The sequence below is a fragment of the Schistocerca cancellata genome, chromosome 12 (assembly GCF_023864275.1).
Source record: "Schistocerca cancellata isolate TAMUIC-IGC-003103 chromosome 12, iqSchCanc2.1, whole genome shotgun sequence".
Lineage (NCBI taxonomy): Eukaryota > Metazoa > Arthropoda > Insecta > Orthoptera > Acrididae > Schistocerca > Schistocerca cancellata.
This window is the reverse complement of record NC_064637.1, coordinates 169,747,659-169,771,002: the sequence shown is the minus strand read 5'-3', so window position 1 is coordinate 169,771,002 and position 23,344 is coordinate 169,747,659. Positions and strand designations below refer to the sequence as shown.

Sequence of the window (23,344 nt, the reverse complement as noted above, 5' to 3'; positions counted from 1 at the left end):
TTAATTCACAAAACTAGAGTGCATGACTGCGTCGTACTCGTCCCGAAAGTCAAGAAACCCCGCACCTCCTGGCGACGCAACACCCGCCTTGCTGGTCGTTTTTCCTGCCCAACACCCAGACGAATACTTGCTGTCAGGATCGTCGACCGTTTCAGACTTCTTTTTCAGGGAGAGCGCCACAACGATTTGGATTACTGGTGAACAATGGGGGTCAGGGCGATGCTCGGCGGCTGCGGCAGAGACGTTACTACGCTCTCTCTCGACGAGGAGCAGACACGAAAAAAACCATTCAAATACACAATCCTAATTTTAAAACACAAATAACATTGATGATTATTAAATCTCTGGCGCTACACTCGTAGGATACATCCATCGAATACTGATCAGTCGAAACGTCTACCGCAAGGTTGCGGACACACAACAGCATGTAGGCGGAGCAGACGCGACCGGGGATCTGAGCTGTAAATGGGGAAATCTTTCACAAAGGAGACGTCATTATTACGCAGAGACTGTGAACGAGTATCTCGAAAACGGCGAAGCTAGTCGCATGTTCACGTGATACTGTCGTGGGCATCTACGGAAATGGGTAGGAGGACCGAGAAACTACCACTAGGTGCTAAGTGGTTGTAAGTCCACGACTGTTCGCAGAACGTGGGGTTCGGAGACTCGTGTGTAGCTGATGCGTGCCATCTCTGCCGAAAGAGCACAAGACTCGCGCACGCACAAGTGTTTCGGGGCACAATGTTCGTCGTAAATAGTTGAATGTGGAGCTCCGCGGCAGACCTCACAAGCTGACGCGACGACACCGCCAGCTACGATTGCAGTGGGCACCGGACCGTCGCGATTGGAGCGTCGGTCGATGGACACGTGTCGCCCCTCCGGGTGAATCACACTTTCGCTGCAGTAGGTCGCTGCTTGTCTCCACAAAGGCCGTCATCGAGTTGAACGGCGGCTCGAAACGGGCAGCGCTCCACGGTCACTGGCTGGTGGCAGCAGTATTGTGCTGTGGGAGACGATCTCCTGCGTTTGCGCGGGACCTGTGGCAGTAACCGAAGACACCCTGACAGCTGCGAAACACCTGCGTCGCTTCGTGCTTGATGTCTTCCCCGACGGCGATGTCATCTTGCAGCAGTATAATTCTCCGTTTCTCGGAGCCAGAACCGTGCAACAGTGGTTTGAGGAGCACTAAGCGAACTCACGTTGATGCCTCAGCGGACTAAATTCGCCCGATGGAGAAGCTGTGGAACCCATCCGGGTAGCTTTCGGATGCCATCACCGCGCACGCAAATCAGCGGCCGACTCTTTACGCGAATTATATGACCTGTGCGTACATGTAATGTCACATACCTCCACAAACCTACCACCCAGCTGTCGGATGCCTGATACACGGAATCAGTGACGTAGTTGCTTCCAAAGACGTATAATGTTTTGGGTCATCAGTGTACCGTCACCTGCAAACTGAATGTTGGGAGACGTTGTGCGATTGTCTTTAGATTTGCGTACATTACATCTTTTCATACCTTCGTTATCAACAGCATGGTGTCAGAGGAAGTACCACAGTACTGTACGGAACGGTGGGGCTTCCGACATAAAACCAGCTTGCACAGCCATGTGGAAACGTTTCTGTACTGGCCTGTTTTCATACAGTGAATGTTTAAGTGCACCTGTGGTATAAGGATACGGTAGCTCAGCGTGTTCGGTCAGAGAGCTGGCTGGTCTCGGTAATAAAAAAAAACTGAGTGAAGGGATCAACAACGAACTTCAACGGATGTCATGTGTCGTCCGCTACGACCAAGTACAACGAACAAAATGAAAAACAGGAAAAAAAGGGTAGCAGTTTTGATTAGTAATTAAAACGTCCTCGGTCTTACGTTCGAAACCCGCCTCCGCTTAAATTTTGATTAATAATCAGCATTGGTGACCGAAGACTTCCATCATAAGAAGTCAGCCTCATTCTGCCAACGGGCTGCTCAAGCGGACACGGGTTCACAGCACACTCTTGTCCTTGGGGTGGGAAACTGCCCCTGAAGGCGGAAGAACCAGCGATGATCAGCGACATGCGGATGCAGAAGGCAATGGAAACCACTGCATTGGAGACACATAACGTGTATCCATAGGACATGTGGCCTGCAATTCAAAAAGTGTCATGAAGATATCTCCATTGGCAAAAGATTCTGTAATACTCCCCCATTCGAATCTCAGAGAAGACTGTCAAGGGGGAGACGACCATGAGAAAAAAACTGAATAACCAGCCAAAGGATGACATTGTACGAATCGGGGTGAGGAATGTCAGAAGTTTGAACGTGGTTGGGAAGCTAGAAAACTTGAAAAGGGAAATGCAAAGGCTCAATGTAGATATAGTAGGGGTCATGAAATGAAATGGAAAGAAGACAAGGATTTCTGGTCAGATGAGTATTGGGTAATATCAACAGCAGCAGAAAATGGTATAACGGGAATATGATTCGTTCCAAGAGTTCCGGAAAGTGTACAGAAAACTGGAACAGAGACCAACATAAACAATATTTCTTCTCTTCTAACTGCTCACGAAAACCACACATTGCATGTTGTACCATCATACAGCGAGACCTTCAGAGGTGGTGGTCCAGACTGCTGTACACACCTGTAATACCCGGTAGCACGTCCTCTTGCATTGATGAATCCCTGTATTCGTCGTGGCATGCTATCCACAACTTTATCAAGGCACTGTTGGTCCAGATTGTTCCACTGCTCAACGGCGATTCGACGTAAATCCCTCAGAGTGGTTGGTGGGTGACGTCTTCCATAAACAGCCATTTTCAATCCATCCCAGGCATGTTCGATAGGCTTCATGTCTGGAGAACATGCTGGCCACTCTAGTCGAGCGATGTCGTTATCCTGAAGGAAGTCATTTACAAGGTGTGCACCATGGGGGCGCGAATCGTCGTCCAAGAAGACCCTGCCGATACGGTTGTACTATCGGTCGGAGGATGGCATTCACGGATCGTACAGACGTTACGGCGTCTTCCATGACCACTAGCGGCGTACGTCGGCCCCACATAATGCCACCCCAAAACAGCGGCGAACCTCCACCTTGCTGCACTCGCTGGACAGTGTGTCTAAGGCGTTCAGCCTGACTGGGTTGCCTCCAAACACGTCTCCGACGATTGTCTGGTTGAAGGCCTATGCGACACTCGTCAGTGAAGAGAACGTGATGCCAATCCTTTGCACTGCGCTGCACGGTGTCGTGGTTGGAAAGATGGACCTCGCCGTGGACGTCGGGAGTGAGGTTGTGCCTCATGCAGCCTATTGCGCACAGTTTGAGTCGTAACGAGACGTCCTGATGCTGCACAAAAAGCATTATTCAACATGGTGGCGTTGCTGTCAGGATTCCAGGATTCCTCCGAACCATAATCCGTAGGTAGCGGTCATCCACTGCAGTAGCACACCTTGGCCGGGCTGAGGGAGGCATGTCATCGACAGTTCCTGTCTCTCTGTATCTCCTCCATGTCCGAACAACATCGCTTTGCTTCACTCCGAGACGCCTGCACACTTCCCGTGTTGAGATCACTTCTTGGTACAAAGTAACAACGCGGACGCGATCGAGCCACGGTATTGACCGTCCAAGCATGGTTGGACTACAGACAACACGAGCCGTGTACCTACTTCCTGGTGGAACGACTGATTGGCTGTCAGACCCCCTCCGTCTAATAGGCGCTGCTCATGCATGCTTGTTTACATCTTTGGGTAGGCTTAGTGACATCTCTGAACAGTCAAAGGGACTGTGTCTGTGATACAATAACCATAGACAACGTCTGTCTTCAAGAGTTCTGGGAAGCAAGGTGATGCAAAACTTTTTTTGATGTGCGTAATTGGAACTTAGGACAGAGAGTTTATTACTGTGAACAGTTCAGTGAGAGGGTTTTTCTTATCGGAATCGACAGCAAACCAACGCCGACAACGATACTTCAGGTATACATGCCTACACCGTAAGCTGAAGATGAAGAGATAGAGAAAATGTATGAGGGTATTGAAAGGGTAATACAGTACGTAAAGGGAGACGAAAATCTAATAGTCATGGGAACTGGAATGCAGTTGTAGGGGAATGAGCGCAAGAAAATGTTACAGGAGATTGTGGGCTTGGGAGAAACACTAATTGAGTTCTGTAATAAATTTCGGCTACTATTAGAGAATACTCTGTTCAAGAATCACTAGACCAGGAGGTATACGTGGAAAAGACAGGGTGATGGGGGAAGGTTTCAGTTCGATTACATCGTGGCCAGACAAAGATTCTGAAATCAGTTAGTGAATTGTAAGTCGTACCCAGGAGCAGATATAGACTCAGATCAGCTGCGTGTAAAAGCAGCTCCTGCCAGCCTCCGCAACGTGATCAGTGCTACGCTGTCAGTATCGAGTGTTTCCTTGGACTCTGTGTACAGCACGAACTGTACTGCTTTCAGGTCGCCTCTCCCTAGCGACATTTGCTGTAACGAAAGTTGAGTATTGTCAGTTTGCTTTCTGGAAATAAAACTACTAATGTTATTTGTATGAAACTGATGGATACCATTCCGAGAAGGTTGCATCCCGTAGGAGCCCTATTAGCGATGAGTGGGCAAGAGCCCACACATCCAGCAAGTAGTTGAGGACGTTAGTTGCAAGTGCTACTCTGCTCTCAGGCATATAGTAGAAATCTATAACCATCTACATATCTGGATGTAATCGCCACCGTCTTTTCTCTAGTAGTAGTTCGATAGCCAAGAGAACTATTAAAAAAAAAAAAAACAGCGGGGGACGGTTGCATTCTCCTTCTCCCCCGCCTTCCACATCATCTGTCGTGTGCCCCCAGCACTCCTCGCACTTGCAGTTTACATCTTCCTCCTCTTTTTTATTTTTTAACTCTCATGAAATTATGTAAATTGTAATTTCCAAATGTTGGATTTAAGCTACACAGCTAGCGTATTGGTAGACAACATTACAAATACTGATCGATCGTTTCTGTTGGAACTCGAACATGCGTAGACGTACAGTTGTGCAGTTGTGCACGTACTCTTGTAGACTAATAAAGCAGAATTGTTGTAACTCATATCTTATCAAAAAGGTTTTGTTCTGCCGGTTGTCTGTGATACGCTAACAAAGCCGCCATGCATGTCGGTAAGGGATGACTAAGCTTCACAAGTTGTTGCATAAGGATTGCAGGAAATATGGAACAACCAAAGAAAAACCGATCTTCATTCTCTTCTTCTACACGAGAGCAGGAACACGTCTCTACGATGTGCAGCCTGTGAAGCTGTTTACGCAGACATTCGTCAGTTTAGGGCGTAGATTGCCTCCACATAGTCTCGTTGTCGATATGGTCCTAATGTTCAGAGGCAATGGTGTTTTTGCCCTGATGTGAGACAACTGTTGCCAAGAACTTGGCAGGGTAAATAAATCTGTATTAGCATGTACAAAGACAGGACGTTGTTTAACGTTGTTTTCAAAAATCTCCATAAGTTCTTGACCTATTTACTTCAGATTTTTACCCGTTACTCTAATGAACATTCAGACGGACTTGGGTTACATACTTTTTAGGAAACAGTTTAGTGCCTTATTCTTGTAAGCAGGTGTGAAAAAGAAAGTGCTGTGGTGTAAAAAGGTGTGGTTTCGTTTTCTTTCTCGCTATCAGTTTCAGCTATGACGTCAGGGCAGCTCAACCGTGTACCTTCTATCTCGTCATACATAACTTTAAACGGAAATTGTATAGGGAACAATGTGCTGTTTTGATTTCTTGCTCGTACTCAGTTGTAACAGAAAGCAGGAAAGTTTACGATCAGAATACTACTACGCAACCTGGAGCGTCCGAAACTTTGCAGTGCTACCCGTCCACAGGTAAAAACTGTAACAAGTAGCGTCACTGAAGGCGTTGATGTTATCCTCACACGTCCGACTGCTGGAGAGGTCTCTCTGACACGCCACACTCCAGTCAACCAAACTGATCTGCCCACTCATTTTAAGCGACTTCAGTGCCCAGTCGAGTTTGGTTTGCAGTAACAGTGAACAAGGTTGGAGGTGAGAGAGAGGGAGTAACAGGAGGCGGTAGGAGAGAGGAGGTGGGAGGGTTGCGGAGGAAGAAGGGGCAGCAGGAGAACGTGGAGAAGGGTCAGCAGAGCGACGAGCAGACGGACAGGGTGTTTATCGAATTCCCTCGCGTGTTCAGGGACTGCGAAGCACTGCCGGCTTCGTTGAGGTGGCACAGCGCAGGCTGGGTGCCGGGCGCTCCGCTACGGCGGCTGCAGCGCTCGCTCGGAGCTCCGCCGGCCCCGCCGTCCCCGCCGCCCCCGCCGCCCCCTCCGCCCCCAGGCCGGCTGTCATTACGGCGACGGCGGCTGCCTGGCTGCAGGCTGGCGCTAATCGCCGCTCGCTAATTCCATTTCCCGCCGACGGCGGCAGCGAGGTCGTTACTGCCGGGCAGAGTTTTGCTCCGGAGACGGCGGAACTGGCGGCCGCTCACCTCTGCGGCAGACGACTGTGTGGGGCGCGAAGCCGACTGAAGGTGCGCGGGCACCGGGCTAGGCGGGACAGGCGCACGTCGCAGAAAGAAGCTCCAAATCCTCGTCTTGCCGGTGTCGGATTACGGCCCACGTTTAAGCGTACCTTCTAATGCTATCAACGACTAAACCCGGCGATCTTCGTGGTGAGCGGATAGCTCTCGTCGAGATCGTGTGAATTGTTTAACAAAAGCTGATACATCTCAAGTTAAAACAGGGGTGGGCTAGCCGTGCACGACATACAGGCACCGAACCACACGAAGATAAAATGATTAGCGTTTCATCTAGCTACGGAAAGAAACAAAAGATCATACTAAAGTCCTGTTTTTACGAAAATGCTTAGAGTTTGCTTCTGAACACGGAATGGACAAAACGAGTAACTATCAGGTGCACGAGGCTATAAATGAACTACATCGACACGACCCTGACAAATGTGGAAAAACCTGGGACGGAACTGATCATGAGGAGGGAAATTAACTACGTGAGGGTAAACCGTCAGTGACTCCCGAATGAAGTATAAGAATCAGAACAGAACACAAATGCGTCAGTTCCCGCGTGTCGAGTCCAGCTCGCTGAGAGCGCAGCACAACCGAGGGAGTCCGCAGCCGGCTCAGCGCGCCGCCGTGCTGGCCTGCCGGAGGAGCAGCGCGGCCGCGGCGTTCGTCCAACAGCCGAGTCCGGCCCGTCGCCTGTGAGGACGGCGCTGCGCTGTCCGGCAGCCCAGCCCACCAGTGTCCTCTCTGCTTTTCTCCTGCTTTCCCCTTTTCGGCTGAGCACGCTTCAGACTGCCAAATGACAGCACTTACCAATTCACTTCTTCCTGGTGAGCCGACATCCTCCCCTGCATTCGCAGTTTATTTATCGCTAAGCGACTGACGGCCGGGGCTCAGAAGGGTCGAGAAAATCGCCCCCACCCTCTCCCCGTGCTCGTGTCTCTGCCAGTGGGTACGTGTAGCCTCGCTCAGTCCCGCTCCCCCACTGCGTCTTTATTTTGCTAAACCGATCGTGCCTACTCTAACAAAATTTTAATTAAATTCTCTGTGAGACGTCGAGTTCTTTGGAGCGTGGTGGGTCGCCCTTTCCCTTAGCAACTCTTGCCTTTTGCAAAGTGTCCCTTTGACCGCTTTTGTGAATGCGGTTTCACAGCCCGCATGTTTCGGCTCCCCGGTCTCGTACTGTTCGTGACGGGCTCCTGGCTTCCGGCGTTGATGCCCTCGCTGATCTTCCTCGAGAGCGCTCCCTGTCCCCGCAGGCAGCAACCTGCCTCGACTCTACACTTCTCTCACCACACAAGTCCCAGTTATTTTTGCAACCACTGGCTCCTTCTTCCGCCATCGCCACCTCACTGAGAGCCCCGCTGCGTGCCTCCTTTCTCTCGGCTGGAACAGAACGGTCAGACGTGGCATTCTCTTTGCACTCATTCTTTTTAAGTAATCTCTTATTTTCTTCAGTCTTCTCGTTAGTATTATAAACGTGTAGTTCATTCCTAGTATCTTCATTTCTTATTGATAGCCCCTGGTGACCACTGGCATTTACTTTAATTACGAGGGCAGTTCAATAAGTAATGCAACACATTTTTTTTCTGAAACAGGGGTTGTTTTATTCAGCATTGAAATACACCAGGTTATTCCCCAATCTTTTAGCTACACAACACTATTTTTCAACGTAATCTCCATTCAATGCTACGGCCTTACGCCACCTTGAAATGAGGGCGTGTATGCCTGCACGGTACCATTCCACTGGTCGATGTCGGAGCCAACGTCGTACTGCATCAATAACTTCTTCATCATCCGCGTAGTGCCTCCCACGGATTGCGTCCTTCATTGGGCCAAACATATGGAAATCCGACGGTGCGAGATCGGGGCTGTAGGGTGCATGAGGAAGAACAGTCCACTGAAGTTTTGTGAGCTCCTCTCGGGTGCGAAGACTTGTGTGAGTTCTTGCGTTGTCATGAAGAAGGAGAAGTTCGTTCAGATTTTTGTGCCTACGAACACGCTGAAGTCGTTTCTTCAATTTCTGAAGAGTAGCACAATACACTTCAGAGTTGATCGTTTGACCACGTTCGCACGCTCCGCCATTGCAGGAGTCACAGCTGTGCACGGCCGGCCCGCACGCGGGAGATCAGACAGTCTTGCTTGACCTTGCGGCGATGATGACACACGCTTTGCCCAACGACTCACCGTGCTTTTGTCCACTCCCAGATCACCGTAGACATCCTGCAAGCGCCTATGAATATCTGAGATGCCCTGGTTTTCCGCCAAAAGAAACTCGATCAGTGCCCGTTGTTTGCAACGCACATCCGTTACAGGCGCCATTTTAACAGCTCCGTACAGCGCTGCCACCTGTCGGAAGTCAATGAAACTACACGAGACGAAGCGGGAATGTTTGAAAATGTTCCACAAGAAATTTCCGGTTTTTTCAACCAAAATTGGCCGAGAAAAAAAATGTGTTGCATTACTTATTGAACTGCCCTCGTATTTGCATACTCTCGTAAATTACATGGGATTAACTTTAAGTACATTGAGTTATTGAACTGAGTGGGTTATTAATTACGCTATGGAGCTGTTCTAAAAAAACCGTTATGTAACACCGGCATCTCGGCTTACATAGCTGTAAACTTGTCAGCTAACGGCAGTATGTAGCAATAAACAAAGAGTCCAGTGAAAAAGTTCTGATAAAAGGTTTTCGTATCATAACTTTTTCTGATTAAAACAGTCAAAAAGTATTAACGTATACAACTGTTACTTTACTATCAGTGCTTAACGCTAATGCCATTCGAAAATTCTTCTACAGTTAGTAATCAAATTTACTGTTCTCATTAAACATTGGTCAGTTTAGACAGACGTAAAACTGCTCGCGAATAGAGTGTCGCTACAGGCGACACACAAAAACTGGACAGCACGACGAAACACGCCAATCAGTATACGTTTCATAAAACTTGGTGGTTTTATAATTTTAGGGTTCGATCGAGTAGGCTGAACGCCTTTCCTCTGCCTGCGTGTTCTTGTACGTGCCGTGCCAGAGAGGGAGACCGCAGTGAGGGAGTTTTGCAGCGACCTTACCTACGTCCGATGCTCGGCATCAGTGTTGCTGTACTCACTTGTTCTAAACACGGATGATCGCTGAACTGAATGAACGTCGGTGTACTTAAAAACGAATGCGACTGACTGTGTGAACTCTGGCGAAAATTCTCCGCCCAACGTAGCAGCAGAAGCGCGGGAACGGTGGCTGAAATTTCAGGACCGGCTCGAGGCGCCATTCTGGCGGGCGACGCTTGCGGCTCCCGGATGCGCTTCCGTCCGAGTTTTGGACGTCAGGCCGAGTGGAAAACTTTGAGGTGAAGCAGCCGGACGTCTTCTGCGCTGTTACTGTTGGCAAACTGCTGGGTGGGTGCGTCTCACCGCCCGCTGCGCGCTGAGGCGAGGCGGCTGCGTTTCAGGCAGCAGTCGCCGGGTTGCGGCCGTTCTCGATATGAGGCGCTGCTTGTGCGCCGTACTCGGAACTGAGGTGGCGGATGCTTGTTTGCTCAGTTTTCGGGTAGAAGTCTCTTTAATGATTAACCTCCAGCATTAGGACCGCTGTGGGGTTCTCACGAGTGGTAACTTCTCTACTGTTTCACTAAGAATCAGATGACACAACTTCAAGCATCGTGTGCCCAGTTAACTTTCGTGATTCTTTTCGGTGTAAGTCACAGCTCGCCTTTGACGATTCAGTAATTTCCGGAAAACGGTGAACTTTGCTGTCAGCTTCTCTGCAAGTTTGAAACTTTGTTGGTGAACTATTACAGTCCGCCGCTCGCGATTAGCCGAGCGGTCTTAGGCGCTGCAGTCGTGGACTGTGCGGCTGGTCCCGGCGGAGGTTCGAGTCCTCCCTCGGGCATGGGTGTGTGTGTGTTTGTCCTTAGGATAAGTAGTGTGTAAGCTTAGGGGCTGAAGTCCTTAGCAGTTAAGTCCCATAAGATTTCACACATTTTCTTATTACAGTCCGTTCCGAAGGAACGGTAACCTTAGGTATTTGTGTGTGTTCCATGTTAGTACCAGTAATTGACTAATACCATCTTTGTGCTCCTGACTTCTCAAATGTTCTATGATTAAAAGGTGGTTTAAATTTGGTTTTGCAAATATTACATCTGAACTTATTGCCTCTGTTTATTAATAATATTTTTGTCAAATTAAAATTGGTACCACATATATCATTTTTTGGTTTAATTTATAATGAAAAAAATTCAATATATTTTTAAAATATGAAAACATTACATCCTTTATTCTAAAGTCTAAATTTTTCGTGTATGACGTTTTCATAATCAGTTAAAATGCTAATTCTTCCGATTTTCTTTTGAATCATTGGATTTATATATAGTGAATAAATTAGACTGGGAATGAGGGGGGTGGGAGAAATCGACAAAGTAGATGGAAATAGCCATTAAGACCCACACCTGGGCCAGAATTGGCCTTTTCCGTCTACTGAAGCATTGTTGACTAAACGCCTGCCGTCACCAGCAGCTGCACACCACTTATTTTTCAATTCCACTTTAGTCGATTCAAAAGTCGAGTCAAAATCGTTGCGGATTCGAGATCTTTACAGACTTGCCGTGTTGTAACCAGTGTAGGCGGACACCGGTAATGATCGTGCGCTCGACTGGAGACGCCGCGGCACGGCCGCCACCCCCTCCCCCCCCCCCCCCCCCTGCAGCCCCTGAGGCGGCTGAGGCCCGTCACTCGCGCTCGGCGAAACCGGCGCTGCGCGGCTGTGAACCAGTGCGGGCCTCACAGCTGCGGTCGTTGTAAGAACCGCACCCCCGCGTGCAAAACACCTTCAAACGTCTCATTACCGTACAAATTAGTTGGTGTGTTAAATGACTGACATTGAACGTGTAAGCGAGAGAAATCGTTGGAAATACCTGAAACTATACTTAAAGTATGTGGGAAGTGATTAAGTGCTCTCACTATCGAACACTGGCTCAGTATGAGCTGGGTAATTCGCGCGCCCTTTCGAAGGAGGGCCGTGTTTTGACGCATCTCAATGTTCCTGTTTATGACGTCACATTTCGTGAATTACGTGTCGTACAAAGATACGATTTTGCGCGTCTATTCAGTGGAACATGTCGATACCGTCTGCAAAATATGTTGTAAATACAGGTACCAGTAAAGAAGTAACGAATTAAAACGTTCAAGTTTTACTGCAGCGACAGCGAAAATCCAGTATACAGTATCGGTTTTTGCTTTCATCATTTTGTGGGAGGCGTCGAAGAAGAAAAATGTACAAAGCTTCTGAATTACACGTAAAGGTTGTCAGGAGCATCTAAGTGGTCTCATCCTCAAATATTAGACGCACAATTGCGGTATTTCCGTGTCGTGACTTATGCTGCCTCAAGACTTGTACATGGTTTCTAACCCTAATACTTGCGTCGCTGTGCTAAACTTTTAACATACCATATTTCTTAATGTGTGGATTATGACAGAATATTACGTTTTTAAATTTGGGAAATATTTATACGAAATACTGAAGATCAAGTTTTGTTGCCCTCGGAAGCCGTAAGATAGGCAGCTGGCAGCGGGTTCTATCGGCCGGCTTAGCCGTATAGTGAAACAGATGAAAGGAGCCCGCACAGACGGACAGCGTAACTCGACATAACGTAACGTAACGGAACGGAACGTGACGCTGCTGTCAGGGTCCTGACCTGTTCATTTCCTCTCTCCCGTTCAGCAGACGCACGCCAAGTCCGGGACGGGTGCCCCGCGCGGCAGACCGCCCTGTTGCTGTACGGCAGTAAAAGCAAAAACGCCGACGGAAAAAAAGATAACACGGCGCTCCGCCCCCGCCTGCCCCCACCTGTTGGGGTTCCAGTGTGTCACAGCGAGTAGGCGGAAGTCCCGACACGTGCCGCCAGATGCCCAGGGACTGACTGACTGATTGAACACCGCCTGCTGGGCAGTGAAAGGGACAGACTGGCAGCAGAGGCACCGCGCCTTAATTAACCCACAGCAGGAAGCTCGGCTACTGTGGTGGCCAGTGCTCGGGGTGATACGTAATTGCTGACTAAAAACCAGTGGGATGTACACTCGAGCATAAACTGAAAGAATCATTACAAGTTGGTGTCGGGAAGGCTTAGAAAAAAGCGATCACAGCCCTGAAAGTTACTCTATCCTTCGTACTGACAGATTACATTTCACATTTCAGGATCTCCAAATCCTCCTTCACTATTACTGTCCTACGCACTGGAAAATCCGTGGCGTTCCACTTCCACAGATCTCAGTGGGAGTGCAAAAGTTCTGAGATGTGGCCCGAAGATCAAAAGTGACAGGATGGAAGACTGGGAGACAGCGCTGGCCGGACAAGTCGGTGACGTCCGGTCCACCTCCCAGGGTGGTGGTCACTCAGCCAGAACGGGCTGTGACAGCGTGGAAGGGGCTCCGTCGCCAACCAGCCACCTGGAACATCAAGTGGAGTGATTGTAGCGGCCTGAATGGGCCTCCAAGATGGCGTGTGGATTTTCGTTAGTCCGAAGGTGGTAACCGTGTCGATTGAAAATGCCGTTTGTGATTGATTTTGCTTCGTCCATCACCAGTACTCTACAGACGAATTGTTGATCCTTGGGCGACTCGGTTCAGCAGCCGAACGCAGAATGTTCTATCAGAGCCCGCGTGCAGCCCCTGCAGAGGTCCCACACGCAGCTCTTTGCGTACCCTTCCCCACACAGACTGCGGCGTGCAGCTGGTCACGGAGCACTAGTATTCCCTGAGCGTTCCACAGTTTGGAGAACCTCCTCCTCTCCAATCGTCCACACAATAAATCCAGTCCAGTACAGAGTCTAAAGCTACAGAGAAATCTATAAGGCGGCGTTCGGTCACAAAATGGTGAACACACTGGGGAGATTCTTTGTAGCCGAAGCGCGGTGATTCGACTATTCCGCGTTTGTAAGATGAATCACGACTGATGCCACGTGACATTCTGTCGAGTGTCTTCCACACGCCGCGAGGCATCTCCATGCCCGGTTGCGGTGAAGTGCAGTCGGTAGTGGGTGCAGCGTGACCTGATTTCGTTGCCTCCAGACCTTCTCTCCACATGGCGTTAATCTTGAAACTGTCCCTCAGAGGTACTTTCGTTGATGGTAGTGGGGGAGGGGGAGGGAGATCTAGGCTTAAGCCTCTGCGGAGCATCTTCAGTCAGGACAGTGCGCAGTGGAAGGTGCGGATTGGCTACAGATTTGTTGTACACCCTGACTGCGGACATAGGGAGGCGCGATATGTAGCCGAGGGAGGGGAGAGCTTCTTATTCAGCCACAAATCATTATCTTCGTCTCATTCAGTTTGGTTTCAGTCTTCTTCACCTGGAGGCTGTTTGACCAGATTGGAGCGTAGTATTTGGCAACCAAGCGCCTAAAAGTTGCCCCCTTCCACAGTGGTAATGCATAATTTGTCGATTACATTTTTCCTGCTACTGGGTTTTGCTTTAGTGTTTTCTAAATGACTCTTAAAAGACACTGTTCGGCCAGTTGCTATCTCCGAATATTTTGGGAAATAATTGTATCGAACTATGCTCTCGTTAAAATATACTTGGAGCTTTAGACGTACTTGTTTTTCATGGACGTGAAAACACGACATGTCAGTTTTGGTCTTGTTTGGAATCAGTCTCCAGTTGGCAAAGTATCTCGCTAGCTCTGTAAGGTCTTCCGGGGAGATGCTGCTGCCTTCCTCTACGAACTTCTGCGGGAGGCAAGAGCAAAGTCGTCAGCACATATAAATTTTCTAGATCTCGTATTTTGTGTATCCGAAATATGTAGGTTCTTTTTTATTTAGATGTCTGATTTTACTTTTACTGTTACCTGTTGTTAATTGGAAAGGTGTGTCGCAGAGAATATATTATTTAATAAAGATCTTATTCGACGGCATGGTACCGCATTGAGAATTTTGTAAATAAACCTTGCCTCCAAACCGTCTCGTGTGCAGAGGTCAATACACTGCACTCTTGTTTTCAACCGTTTCTGACATCCGGCCTCAGTGGGTGTTGTTCGGCTGAGTACCTGGTCGACAGAACTGCGACGGGGTCCCAATCCATCGCTTTCAACCGGAAAGCTTTCTGGTATCAGTGGACCTATTCCCTCTAGAACCGTCCTTTCTCTGAAACTTTCTATAACCTGTGGTTCTTTCAGTTTATCCAGGTCCCATCTCCTTAAATTCCTACCTTTTTCCAGGTTCTTCGGTTTTAGTCTACAGTTTATAACCAATAAATTGTGGTCAGAGTCGACATCTGCCTCTGGAAATGTCCTACAATTTGGAACCTGGTTCCTAAATCTCTGTCTTACCATTATGTAATCTATCTGAAACTTTCCAGTGTCTTTCGGACTCGTCCACGTATACAGCCTTCTTTCGTGATTCTTAAACAAAGTGTAGCTTAAGCTGCAACGCTAGATTTCCAGCGTCCACTTGCGCACCGTCTTAGTTCTGCATTTGCAAATTATGAAACTGTGTAGATTGTACCTCACATTTTTATGTAGTTTAACAGCGCTAAATTAACAAATGGAACTCTTGGAATATTCGTCTGGTATTGAGCGGGGTGCGGTACTTCGGCAGTCTGCGGTTGTCTGCCGCGGGGCGCCGCTCTCGTATCCTCTGGCGCAGTCCTCGCCACTCACACGGAGGCTGCTGTCGTGCTCGAGGCCGCCGCCCCGTGGAAGCCGCCGTCTTCGTGCAGACGGATGCCCGGAGCCTCTTTCAGACTGCAATCCCGGACTGTGGGAGATGCAACGCTGTGCCAAAGCGGGCTTCGTCGAGTGCAGGTTGACTGTGTGGCGTCTATGTTCGGTGCATCTCTCTGGTACCGCACGGGTAGTCGGGCCTTCGCACGCTGTGCCTGCACTGGCAGGGGTCTACATTCCAAAAGAGGCGGGGACTGTCATCCTTACAGCAAAAGAATGAAGTTCCACACTCCTGCTGACACGCACAGTGTACAGACAAACGCGTACAGCCTGATACTGGATGACACCTGCAGAGGACAGAACACGATCGTACCAGCCGAGTGAAGCAGGGCGGCCGCGTCGCTCAGACAGCACGGACGAGCTCCGGTCCGCGAGGCGGGAGTGTCCCACTGTGCGACGGCGAGCAGCCCACGGCCCACGGTGGCGGCAGGCGGCTGTGGCGGGCGCTGCCTCCTCAGTGCTGGCTCACTGCACCTCGACTGCTCACACTCGTCCGTCAGAGGCAGTGACGTCATCCCTCGGCGAGGATGGCCGAGTGTGGCCCGGTTCTCTGCGCTCGTAAGCGGTGTTCACTCTCGGTTTCTCAGCTGTGGCTTTCAGCCCTTCGGCATGCCGCTTCCCACAATGGCAGCAGGCTGAAGGGCGTTCTCGTGTAAGGTTTACGTGACGTTACGACACCCCGCACTGCTGCCAGAGTGAAGTTATCGCCAAATAGGCGATTCACACGTCTCGCTCGAGTAATGTGTGCCACAGTATTTGCAGCATCGGCTCTGCAGCCTGATTCTCGTTCCGGGCCTAAAATTGCACTCGGCACGCTTCGGCATTGGCTGGGGAAAAGTTCAGAAATGTTTACATCCACCCCCAGAACGTCTTTCTGTGGTGCAACCCTACTATCGATCTCTGAAAGGAGAAATAGTCCGTTTTAGAACTTCGATTCATTCGTTGTTTGATATTTTTCATTACACGATCAAAAATTTTCAGATCCCGATTTTTAAAAAAATAATCGCATTTCTTTCGGATAATGTCTTCCGTATTCTGTATTTTATAACTCCTTATTTCTCTACATGACACACACCCAATTTTAGATTCTATGCTTTACTGCAGCATTCCCCATATCAGAAACAAGGTCTAAGAAACGGAATAAAAAGCAGCTGCCGTGGACATACACTTAATGATGGTCAAAAAACAAGTGAATGACGCCAGCTGAACAAGTGTGAGAAGCGTAAACACGTCTTGGCGTAAGTAAAGTTATATATAAATCGTCCGGTTGCTGTCTAACAACTTTGTGACAGTAAAATTCTCTATTGTATGTCGAGACATGTCTTGTACCTCGTTTCCTGTGTATTACATGTGTTGTGTAGTCGTCCGGACGCCCACACGACTGGCGTAACTAATTCTTGTTCTTCTCTGTTTCAGAATCTGAAGAACCAGATAATGACGACGAACCTGTGGGTGGAACAGGTAAGTCTTCTCCGGCGTCTCAGTGCATTTTTTACATTAACAGCTCATAGCTCACCTTTCCTCTTCCTGGTTATTCTCTTCTGTAGACACATACAGCACACAAGCAGCGTTACTAGGGAGTACGTTTCCCACAAGAACAGCATCTGAAAAGTATACCAACATCTGTACACCACTGTACAGCGCATGGCAGACGGTATTTTCTAGCAGTGTTATGGATTTAGTGTCCTACTCCAAATATGGTGATGGCCCAGAGTGTGTGTCCGTTCATTTATTTTGTTCATTTATTTTGTCCGTTCATTTATTTTGTTCGTTCGTTCAGCCACTGACGGGTCCTTCTGTAAAGTATAGCGACAACAAAGTACGACGGGCGCTATCAAACCGATAATTATGGGAATAACCCCTTTATTACCGTGTACGTCTATTTTCGGAAAAAGAGAACAGCTATACTGGAAAGAACGACTGCTTTCCCCCTTACCCTGCTCGTTCTTCAAACACAGTGTTTACGTAATACAGAAAAGTATCAGCACTCTGTATGCATTAACGTCAAGGTCTACATAATTACACATCAGAACCCGTAGGAATTTACATTTGAACAAACGCCTGTCAGTGGATTGTCAACGTCATATCCTTGCCAGCATTAGCCACATCTGGAGCGAGGTCGAGCTCCAATGTCAACGGCGAGAAAGCATCGTCGTTCCAGTAGTGAAACCGTGTAAGCACCCACTACTAGAGATGGACAGTTATCGTCCAATTAGTCTCACTGCAGTTCACTGTAAGTTTCTTGAACACTCAGGCACCCGGTAGCTGCGTTGGCTCTTGAGCTTGAGGACCTCTAGCTTTGTCCCATGGTGGTTTTTGCCAAGACCATTCCACTAGTGATAACCTGGTTTACCTGGAGTCTGCCATCTGAACAGTTCCTGCTCGAAGTCAACACCTTACAGCCATCTTTCTAGACTTTCAAAAGGCTTATGACAACACAGGGCGACAACACATCCTTGCTGCCTTGCACAAGTGGGGCCTCCGGGGCGTGCTCCCTGTTTTAATCCACAACTTCCTGTCGCAGCATACACTCCACGTACAAGTTTGTGCTTCCCGCGGTACCCCCATATCCAAAAGATTGAGATGCCTTAGGGCTCTGTACTGTGTGTCTCTCTCTTTCTAGTAGCCATCAAATGTCTAGCAGTAGCTGTGGGGTCCTCAGTATGACCCTCCATCTATGCTGACGAATTTTGCCTCTACTGTTGCTCCCCTAGTACGTGTATCGCTGAACTTCGACTGCATGGCGCCATACAAAAAGCACAAGCATGAACCATCATCCATGGCTTTCCATTTTCAGCCGCCAATACGCATGTCATGCACTTCTGTCAACGTTGTACCATTTGCCCACAACCAGAACGTAATCTCGACAGCTAGCTACTCACTGTGGTGGAGACTTATCGGTCTTTAGGACTAGTCTTTGATTCTCAGTTGATGTGGAGACCCCATCTTCGCCAGCTTAAGCGAAAGTACTGGCTGCACCTTAATACACCTTACTGCCTGAGTAACACCAGCTGGGATGCATATCACACTACCCTTCTATAGCTTTACAAAGCCCAGCCGCAATCCCGTTTTCATTGTGGGAGTCTGGCACACTGTTCAGCAGCGCCCCCAGCACCGCAGGCACTGGATGCAATGCACCACTGTGGGGTTCGACTAGCGACAGGAACCTGTCGGACTAGTCCTGTGAATATTTTACTCATGGAGGCTTGCTTTCCTACATTGCCAATCAGGCGCTGAAAACAGCTTGTCAGTTAGTTGCCCACACTTGCAGCTTTCCTAAGCATCTGAACGACCATCACCTCTTTCCAAACAGAGAAATCCTTCTCCTGCAATGGTATCCAAGTGCAGTGATTCCAGTCACAATCCCTGTCTGGTCCCTCCTTTCTGAACCCTGATTGTTTGCTCTCCCGCCACCACAGCTTCATCTTGACCTATCACATAGTTCAAAATTCTCGGTCCTTCCTGAGGTCTTCTACCACCAATTTTTCTCCATCCTTGGCGCATCCAGGAATTTAGAAGCAGTCCGCACTGATGTCTCGATAGTTGCTGGATACATGGGACATTCTGAACTGCTCTACTTTCCAGATAACTGTAGTGTTTTCACTGTGAAGTTGGTAGCTATTTCTCGTATTCTTGAGCATATCTGTTCCTGCACCAGTGGGATCTTTCCTCATCTGTAGTGACTCAAGCAGTTATGAAGTTCTCGACTAGTGTTACCTTCTATCATTGCCATTCAGGATTCCCTGTGTGCGCTAGAGCAATGTGGATACTCAGTGACCTTCATCTGGAACCTGGGCCATGCTGGGATCCTGGGGAATGAACATTCATTGATAGCCTGGCCAAACTGGCTTCCTATAAACCAGCTCTTGAGATCGGTATTCCAGAAACAGACTTCTGATCTGTATTATACAACCAAGTTTTGAAATCTGGAATGTGTGATTTCTCAGTCTGACTTCACTAAATAAACTACTGGTGGTAAAGGAGACTACAGATCTGTGGCTGTCCTCCTAGCAGGCCTCTCACGAAGACGCTACCGTCCTTTGCAGGCTCCGCATCGGTCATACTTGGCTGACTCGTGGTCATCTCCTCCACAGCGAGGGCAAGTTCCATTGTCACTGTGGTTCCTGTTTTATGGTGGTCCACATTTTGCTGGACTGTCCCAACCTAGCAGCTCTGCACGGGACTCATCACCCTGACTCGCAACCGCTGGTGTAAGAGATGATGTCCCAGCGGGTGATGTAGTTTACATTTTATCGGTGAAGGGGGCATTTATCACTCTCTCTAGTGGAGGCCACTTAACTCAACGGCCCATTGAGGGGTCGGAAGCGTACTCCGATGCCTCCTCTGTACAGAATCGGCTAGAGCTGTCTGGCTTGGTGGACCAGCCCAGTTCTCACGCTCCCTGGTCTTTTTCTCTCCCCCACCCCCTCTCGCATTGTCTGTTAGACTTGTTTGTGTTTTGTCTCTCTGCTGTTCCCTGGCGCTGTGTGTGTCGCAACTCTCCGAGGCAGTCTCAGAGTCGAGTACCTCTGGTAGGTGGTGGGGGCTGGGGGATGTACGTCCCTCTTTGCACTCTGCTTTCAGGGGCTTCTGGCCGCTCCCTAGATGGGGTACCCTGCTTGCCTTTCTTCCTCTGTCTCCCTTTTCTCTTTTTGTCCCTTACTTCATCTCCACTGACAGACCGTGGGGTTTTCGTTCCCTGGTTTTGGCACGTTAGGCTATATCTGATCTACAGACACGTAGAGCTGTCTGCTCGAGGAAAGATGACCTTGTAGTTTAGCCCCTTTAATCACCCAACCAACCAACCGATCGACACACTGCGGGTTAAACGCCACACCGCGTATCTTTCGAAAAGAGGCCCAGCCGTGACTCGTCGCACTCCGCTACAGTCCCCAGTCAACTGTGCACAGTTTCTGGGTGTTCCTCCCATTCGAGACGCGGAGCTTCACGTGGCGTTTTGTGAGATACGCGACTCCGGATTCCATTGTGTGCAGTTCCCTTCGCAGTCTTTTCTCGGAAGCTGTTTGAGGCGGACGTGCATTCACTGCCAGCAGCAGCAGTTCCCGTGGGGTTTGAAACCACTTGTCATTGGCGAGCCGTCACGCTTGTCTCTGGTCCCTGTCCGTCAGTATCTTCCCGCAACCACTGTTCCTGACCAGCGCTACAGGGCGGCGCGTGCTGCACCATTCCTTGAAGACACGCTGGGCTGTCCTCGTCTGTACACCTGTGTACGGGGCAGCTTCCTCCAGCTTTTGTTCACGGACACGTCCAGAACAGGAGAGCTCCGGGTCTAGCCTTCTCACTGCACTAGCTGGTACGTACGCGTCATCAGCAGTGGAGAGTCAGATAACCACGTACCTGGAAGCAGCCTATAGCTCTACAAACTGAGTAGTCTGCTCTCTTAATGGGGGAGGCTAAACAGCAGTTTTGAGGGTGACCTTTTCTGCATCAAGTCAACATCAGACTCACGCAGCCGTGGTTGCATTTATCTATAACAATCTTCCTGTCTCAACACAGGTACACTGACGGAAGAAATCGCAACACCAAAAAATAATTAGTGGAATGGCATTTCGGGAATACATTCATCTAGGCAACATATGTAAGTTATTGACATTCCAACATCGCAGTGTGAGGCGGCAGGTTAATAACAAAAATAAGTCATAAGTAATAGGAAATATTAGAATTTGTTCGCTGTCTTTCACAAGAGCCTAGGAACTATTTTCGTGGTCAGCCAGAAAGTGATGGAGAACATACTGACCGTAGTTTCCAGTCTGCGAGTCAACATTCTTTTCCAGCCCACTGAAATAAATGTTTCTATTCTGTATTTACTCAACGGGCTCAGGAACTATGATTATAAATGAAGATGTTGAGTTCTAATTGGTAGATATATCTGACAAATTTTCACACGCACAACATTATTTTAATACTAATAATAATCTAAACAGCACTGTGAGCCGTTCAGAGGCGACCTTTACAGTAAGTTCCCAATACATGATCTTTCGCCCTGACTCTTGATAATCGAAATAATTGCTCGTCATAAAAGTGGAAAATAGTTGTCACCACTTGCCACGCAGATTTGTTAACATTACGCGCGGCACGCTAACAGTTACTTCCGCGAAATGTAAGCTATCGAGGACGGGGTACGGTCCTCGCGGTTTCACTTCCTATTTCTACAGAAAACGTGAGTTTAATTGCGGTCTTGCTGTGACGTCATCCGAGGCATCGCGTACTCCGGCGTTTGACTGATGTGGAGCGTTACGGTAGCTGGGTGCGAACTCAAGTCTTGCCTGTGTGGCCGTATTTACAAACAGCCGCGGCGGTCAGCTGCTGTTGCCCGTCCTATGCCCAAGAAGCAGCCTTTAAACGGCCACTTTCTCGGACACGCAATATTTTATAACAGTGTCATGAATCAATTTAGAATCTTCGTAACTTATGTATGAATGTAGTTAAGTTGGATATAATCGCAGAAAAAGACTTAGCTCGCCTACATATAAACTTTGCCATCTAGAATTTTTAGAACGGTACTGACAGCAGAACATGACTGCTGAACTACAACTTTAAGAGATCTTTGATTTGTTATTATTTACCTCCAGGCCTTGTTATAGCTCTATTCTTTAACAGGTTTCATCGCGTGCTGTAATCAGTACTTTCTAGCACTGAGATAACAGATACTTCATCTACTACACATAAGGACGTTTTTGTTCCAAATTTAGTTTTCAGTAAATTACTCGAAAACTATTAGAGATAGCTTAATGGGGTCACGTAGTTTTTATGTTGAACTGAAGCTTCATACAAATTTTTGGCTTTCTACCTTTATTATTTAGTGCCACTTATTCTTCGTAAAAATGAGGATTCTGACTAAAATTTTGTTCCGACCAAGTTGAAACATGTACCAGGTAATTTTGACGGACATCTGCACCTTATGACCAGTGTTTGGCTTCCTAGCTTTATTATTTAGCGCCACTTAATTTTTTTCTTAAAACGATGTATTTAGGGCAACAGGTGGGATCACCAGACTGAGGTGCAGAAATGTAGTGAAGGTGCGTGGGATAACCACGGGAGCGCTCCCGCTGCCCCCTTTTAGCCAATGAACAGCCGTACTGGCACCAGAAGGCACAGCAGGCCTGGACTCTGCCCTCTGACGAGCGCTCACCTGACGTGACGTGTTTTGGGGTCAGTGGACTCTGGCTCGGAGGTGGTGTCAGCTGCTGCTGCAGATGCGCCAGAGTCGTACGCCGCACACGATGGCCGTCCCACTCGGTGTTCACACGTGGCCGTCGTCTGGAGACCGCAATGTCTGCCGCTCGCCGCTGCCAGCAGTCACGTGCAGTGGCTGCTCTCCTGCCAAGCCTTTCTACAGTATCGGAGAAGCAACATTCTCCTAGCCCTACACTACTGGCCATTAAAATTGCTGCACTGAGAAGAAATGCAGATGATAAATGGGTATTCATTGGACAAATATATTATACTAGAACTGACGTGTGATTACATTTTCACACAATTTGGGTGCATAGATCCTGAGAAATCAGTACCCAGAACAACCACCTCTGGCCGTAATAACGGCCTCGATACGCCTGGGCATTGAGTCAGACAGAGCTCGGATGGCGTGTACAGATACAGCTACCCGTGCAGCTTCAACACGATACCACAGTTCATCGAGAGTAGTGACTGGCGTATTGTGACGACCCAGTTGCTCGGCCACCATTGACCAGACGTTTTCAGTTGGTGAGAGATCTGGAGAATGTGCTGGCCAGGGCAGCAGTCGAACGTTTTCTGTATCGAGAAAGGCCGGTACAGGACCTGCAACATGCGGTCGTGCATCAGCCTGCTGAAATGTAGGGTTTCGCAGGGATCGAATGAAGGGTAGAGCCACGGGTCGTAACACGTCTGAAATGTAACGTCCACTGTTCAAAGTGGCGTCAGTGCGAACAAGAGCTGACCGAGACGTGTAACCAATGGCACCCCATACCATCAAGCCGGGTGATCCGCCAGTATGGCGATGACGAATACACGCTTCCAATGTGCGTTCACCGCGATGTCGCCAAACACGGATGCGACCATCGTGATGCTGTAAACAGAACCTGGATTCATCCGACAAAATGACGTTTTGCCCTTCCTGCACCCAGGTTCGTCGTCGAGTCCA

At 48.7% G+C, this 23,344-nt stretch overlaps 1 protein-coding gene across 1 annotated transcript in view; it reads left to right on the top strand.

Moving 5' to 3' along the window:
- The window catches only part of LOC126109559 (acetylcholine receptor subunit alpha-like), a 446,478-nt gene that overhangs the window by 225,315 nt on the left and 197,819 nt on the right, over positions 1-23,344 (top strand). Inside the window, exon 3 of the mRNA XM_049914574.1 lies at positions 16,618-16,662. Coding sequence (XP_049770531.1) covers positions 16,618-16,662 — 45 coding nt within the window. The remainder of the gene's footprint in view (positions 1-16,617; positions 16,663-23,344) is intronic.